Genomic DNA, 6,091 nt, shown 5'->3' on the forward strand with positions numbered 1-6,091 from the left:
GAGACGTCTTTACTAAATATAATTTATTGAATGCATATAAAACTTAAGGCTAAAGTTGTCTGCTAATCATGAACATGTGGGTATGAACGTGCTGTGTATGTGTGTAATGTATATATATGAATTACATACCTGTGTTTAAGGAACAATTATGTTCATCAATTACTTAATTCTTATTTTACTTAACTATCATTAAGCACAAACGAACATAGTATTTGTGACTGTATGTAAAGAGAAACACCTTACGCATCTATAAAAACTCCTTAAACCTACATTTACAAATTACGAGTCATTTGCAACAAAAAACTGACGAATTCTTCTGTTACTTATTATGACGAACCTTATCTGTACTATATGTGATCGTATAAGTCTCTATTTCTTTCAACACTCCTTCATTCTCCTGGATATTACTTTTGTTACATTGACGGGTAAAATAGAAGATGAACTTCACCAGTGATCCGAAGGTGACTATTAGTATGCAGGTAAGTCAATGTGTAAAGGAAATGGCCATGTGGCTGGAAGCTCCGTTCTGAAAATCGGTGTTTCGAAATTTGCAGCAGGTTTGGGGAATCCGATGTGAAATCTCCAGAACCTCACAGATTTACAAATAACGTGTGACTGTACAGCCCTCACGCATGATGAAAAGTGTAGTGCTGTTCCCGTAGACTTCTAGAGATCTCCAATTCGATGTACCAGACTGGCAGATCAACTCTTGAAGGGAAACAACGTTGTTTGTCAGCTCGATAAAATCATCAATAGCCAACAAAAGAATGCTCTATAAATCCCCGTGTTGTTCAGCAGTAGAGCAAATAGGCCCTGGTTATCATCACTTCCAAGATAATTAGAAAATGAGACAAAGAATAGAAGAAATATTAATTTAATGCGCGTGATTTTCCTAAAATTTGTGACGTTAGTGAACCTACTGAGAATCAGACTCAGAACTTCTGTATTTGTATCCAAACCTAAAAATATGTGAAAAAATATGAGAGGGCCACCCTAAACATACAAGTGAGGAAACGTGAATACCTACAATTACTGGGGTATCAAAGACGGAACTGCGTTCGGGCACTAAGACAGGCAAATGAATGTATACCTAAAGACAAGAGAATTCTAATACATCTAAGACTAAAACTAGTGATTTAAAACGATGACACCACAGTCTGTGCGTAACGCAGAGGAAAAAACCGAAAATGGTATTTATAAAAATCGTGGTAAAATTAACGTGATTTTTTTAGGCATGTGTAGTTGATCACCAGGTGATTCCAAGTACCGTCAAATCGTAATTTTCTGTCTTAATACTAATCTCACGTCAAATCGTAATTTTCTGTCTTAATACTAATCTCAAATTTTGCATAGTAGTGAATTCGATCCAGTTCACGGGATCTTGTAACACAAATGTCCACAAAAAAATCCTCAATTGTGCTATGCTCTCTGGTTCTTCTTCTTCTTCTTCTTTTTCTTCTCTCTCGCTTCTTCCTCTTCGTCTTCGTAATCCTCTTCCTCTTCGTCGTCGTCCTCAAAGTCTCTGCTCGAACTCTGCTGGAAAATAGGTCAGAGACTTACTGCAAACAATCTAACCTGGATATTTTCAGACATCTCACTGATACCATCCACTGTAATTTGCTTGTTTCTGTTATTCAGACTTGGATTACACGTCAATTTCTAGTGGAGTGCGTCCCTTATTTTCTTGCTACCATATTGCTTTAGAAATATGTACACTATACATATAAAACAGAAGATAAGCAAAGATAAAGCTGCATCATGGCAGAGGAGAAGGATTCAAGAGTGCAACTGATTTTATAGAATTGAAACGCTCAGGTGTTATCCAAAACATCTGCTTAATTCATTTCTGTGAGCATTTACATCTTTTACTTTGGCTTCAGCTTCTTTAATCTTCTTTATAGGCAGGATTTACGAATCGGCTAAAATCGGCTCCTAATTACCTTTTTTCACCAAATATTAAACAGCACAATTGGGTACGAGCTGCATTACCCTGCACCTTGATCAAGACAGCGCTTGAACTTATGACTGATTTTCAATTTTCCGTTATCTTAAGGGAAAAAATTATGCGTACCTTCTGAGTTCATTAACAGAACAAACGATGGTGCATTGGTACATCTCCTTATTGACTGTGTTGGAAGCTGCTGAGTCTTTAGACACTAAATATACGATGGGATTCATTTACAACATGGAGGGTTCGAGGTTGGTGTTGATTACTGAAGTCTAATATTTCTCTTTTACCTGATAATAGATGGTTCTAACTGATTACGCAATAAGATATGATAACTAATTTTGTAAAGGGACTTAACCATCATTACCTGAAAGAACTTGCCAAAAATACAACAATCGACTCATGCAATTTGACTCCTTAATTTAAGAATGCACAAGATACCAATTAAATGCTCACATCCACCTTGTATGGGAGAGGACTCAGTGAGTACACGATAAAAAATGGACTGGGTGACTCGAGCAATCTGACTCATAGTATTAAAGATATCACAATTCAATCATGAGTCGTATGCTTCATTAAATGAATGGGCTGACAGGGTGCATAAGATGCGAGACAGTACCGCATACACCATGAGTCTCTGAGCTGAAGCTTTGAATCGAGAGGGGGACTCACCGAGTGGCTCTGAGTTGATGCTATGACTCATGAGTTGACTCACCGTGTAGGCGAATGGAGCAGGAGAGCGGCAGAGAGTGCAAGGCTTATAGCATTCGCACTTCCGGCATGAGAGGTAATCTGCATTTTGTCCGTCGCGAACTCTCGCTGCCAGTAGCTGCTGGTATATTTTCCTGTGGTATTTTCTCTCGATCTTCAGCTGGTGCAAGGAGAAGACGGAGCCGTCACTCTGCAAATGTAGATGTAATATACTGTAGATGGAGAGTTGTCTAAATCCTATATCAACAAGTTAATACCTCAAATTTCCAAAGTGTTATTTGAATAAGTTATTACCTTCCCTGATTTTCAAGCTTTTGTTTGTATAAGTTAATACCTTCCTAGATTTCCAAAGTGTTATTTGAATTAGTTAATGCCTTCCCAGATTTCAAAAGCTTATCAGAATAAGTTAATGCCTTCCCAGATTTCAAAAGCATTATTTGAATAAGTTAACGCCTTCCTAGATTTCCAAAGTTGTATTTGAGTAAATTGTCACCTTCCCAGATTTCCAAAGTTTTTCTTGAAGAAATGAAGATCTTCCCACATTCCAAAAGTCCTTTCTAATTAAATCAACACCTCTCCGGATTTCCAAAGTCTTATTTGACCAAGTTAATACCTTTCCAGACTTCCAAAGTCCTATTTGAATCAGTTAATACCTTTCCAGACTTCCAAAGTCCTATTTGAGTAAGTTAATACCTTTCCAGACTTCCAAAGTCCTATTTGAATAAGTTAATACCTTTCCGGATTTCCAAAGTCCTATTTGAATAAGTTAAAACCTTTCCAGATTGCCAATTTACAGGGTCCTCTGCTCTCTGAGACTTTCATCCAAAATAATTTCAAGCTATTTTGCTTTACAAATTATATTCCTTAAATATTTTAATTCAGTTTAGTGTTTTTTACATCAAATTAACACCGTTGTCGATTAAACCCAAGAATCCGTCCTTTTTTTCGTAAGGCGTTCACGCCAACTAATTTACTCCTCCTGCACAAATTTATAACTTTGTAAAATTATTATTGCCTTTACCCGTTCTATATTCTTTAAAGAACAAAATATTGCCCATTATTGTACAACAGATAAACTCTCGTACCCCTTTTTTAACTATATCTAAAGTATTTACTTAAAAGATAATGTGTAACAAATGAAAATATAATACTTCTTTCAGTTAGGTTAAGTGCTTTTAAACGTAATTCCACATTCAAAATTCTTAAATTATTGAATATTTTCACCACATTCCATTTTCCCCCATTTTATTGTTGACAGCTTTGCCTGCATTTCAGACTTGACAACATTACCTGTATGGACATATCAGCGCAGGTGTTGCCCATCGGAGTCGTGACGTATTGCCTTAGACGTCTCTTACCGCGTACGTGTCTCTTTCGCGCATGAGACATGGTATAAGTGGTCCTTGCGTCTACGCCTGTTTGTCGAGAGGGAAATACCTTTCAGTTCTTTTATATATGAATCATAAAAGTCAAATATCACAGATTATAAAAGGCAGTTTTAGAGAAATATTAAAGTACAATTATTCCATAAGGTCTCTCTCTCTCTCTCTCTCTCTCTCTCTCTCTCTCTCTCTCTCTCTCTCTCTCTCTCTCTCTCTCTCTCCTTACCAATGAGCTGTCGCTTAGCCTTATTGGACAGAGCACTGTGGTCAGTGATTAATAAAGGATCCTGTGTGATCACGTGGAGTTGAATTCCTTGCCTAAGAAGGTCTTCCCGCAATGTGAGTAACTTCGGCGCTGTCATCTGAAAAGAACCGGTCCATATATGAAACAAAAACCGATGTACTTATACATGTATTTATTTCCATATGCATGCTTATATGCAAACTCTCATTAATCTGAAATCCAATCTATGAATGTTGATGCTTCTCGCGAGATTGCCCACCTTGGCCAAATTGGCCAAATGCTTTAGATTTCAAATAAATAAACGCGCGATACTGTTTGAAAATGCTGGTTCCATGAAACACGTTAGCATCCTATAAATATAATCTTCGTACCACGAAGATGAGATATTTCAATATAGTCCACAAGAGAAAAGAGAATAAAACACTCTAATAGCTCGATAATTTCGCCTTCCACCAGGCCTCTTCAAGAGCTTCATTACAACTAAGCAGAAGAAGCCTGGTGGAAGGCGAAATTATCGAGCGAGTAGAGTGTTTTATTCTCTTTTCTCCTGTGGACTATACTGACTTAGCATCCTGAGGGGCAGGCGCTTGAAATTGTAAACTTGAATGAAAAGGACAGAGACCGTGAATGCGGCATAGAACAAATTCATTGCCACAGAAGACTCAATACAAATAAAAACGGAAAATAAAGGTAATTAATGAACGAAGGTTTAGGACAGCGTTAATTGCCTTGCTTATGAATGGACACCAGTGACGGTGATCTTTGGGATGGAGTGTATATATATATATATATATATATATATATATATATATATATATATATATATATATATATATATATATATATATATATATATATATATATATATATAAATATATATATATACTGTATATATATACATACTGTGTGTGTGTGTGCATTTGCATGTAAGCAACAGAACATGTAACTGTAAATAAAATTACATCAGTTCAGTATTTTTCAATAAATATTTCACTCCGGCTACGTTCAAATACCTTAAAGGCGGCAGGGAAAAGAGAAGAATCTCATCTACTTCGACATTTGCCATCTGTCACATTATAATCTACAATGAATCCTCACCGAACATAGCTCGCAAACCGCCTTACCGAAATGGTGCACATAGGGTGGTCGCAATCGAAGAGGATGACGCTCTTGAGCGCCCTGTTCGAGAAGTCCAGGTGAACAGCGTTGTACAAGGCATCCAGGGGCGAAGTGGCCGAGTCGACCACTGTCTCTGTGACGCCTTCGAAGGGTCCGTAAGGCGGCGTGCCTCGGCCTATGTAGCGCAGGGTGATCCTTAGGTTGCTGGGAATTCAGGAATAGTTGCTCAGTTATTTATTTTTTTTTTATCTGGGCTAATTTGAGAGAAAAGGTGACTATTGGATAGTCGTGGTAACTAGAATGTGTGTCTACATACCAAAGTTTGCTATTGAAGAAATATTTCGATTTGTTAAAATACTGTAAATGAACCAATTGGAAATGTACGGTTTCATTTTTTTTTTTTTTTTTTTAGAATTAAAGGAATGCCGTTTTTCTTTCTTTAATTGTCTTTCATTATTTAAGTGACCAGCTACCATTATTATTATAAATAAAAGTAAAAAAACGCCAAAGAAATCTGATAACGATGATATATTGGAAGAAAATTACGTTAACTTTTAAGCATTCCGACAGTTCATATTTCCCGCTTCAGGTAAAGTTCCAGATACCATCTCAGCGTCGGTCAGACTCCCACGTGAAGTAGACTTCCTTCATCGATGTATAATGCCTTAATTAAATGGCTGTCTTCCA

General features: G+C 36.9%; 1 protein-coding gene across 2 annotated transcripts in view; it reads right to left on the bottom strand.

The window, feature by feature from the left end:
* Positions 1-6,091, bottom strand: part of LOC136852456 (uncharacterized) — an 83,303-nt gene continuing 77,212 nt past the window's right edge. Inside the window, exons 59-63 of one of the 2 annotated variants that reach the window (XM_067127087.1) lie at positions 5,410-5,608; positions 4,268-4,403; positions 3,950-4,074; positions 2,664-2,849; positions 1-1,536 (exon numbers count right to left, since the gene is read on the bottom strand). In XM_067127087.1, the coding sequence (XP_066983188.1) occupies positions 1,420-1,536; positions 2,664-2,849; positions 3,950-4,074; positions 4,268-4,403; positions 5,410-5,608 (763 nt within the window). In that variant the 3' untranslated portion in view covers positions 1-1,419. The remainder of the gene's footprint in view (positions 1,537-2,663; positions 2,850-3,949; positions 4,075-4,267; positions 4,404-5,409; positions 5,609-6,091) is intronic. The other variant, XM_067127088.1, reaches the window with a different exon arrangement.

Source organism: Macrobrachium rosenbergii, chromosome 25 (genome assembly GCF_040412425.1).
Source record: "Macrobrachium rosenbergii isolate ZJJX-2024 chromosome 25, ASM4041242v1, whole genome shotgun sequence".
Taxonomy (NCBI): domain Eukaryota; kingdom Metazoa; phylum Arthropoda; class Malacostraca; order Decapoda; family Palaemonidae; genus Macrobrachium; species Macrobrachium rosenbergii.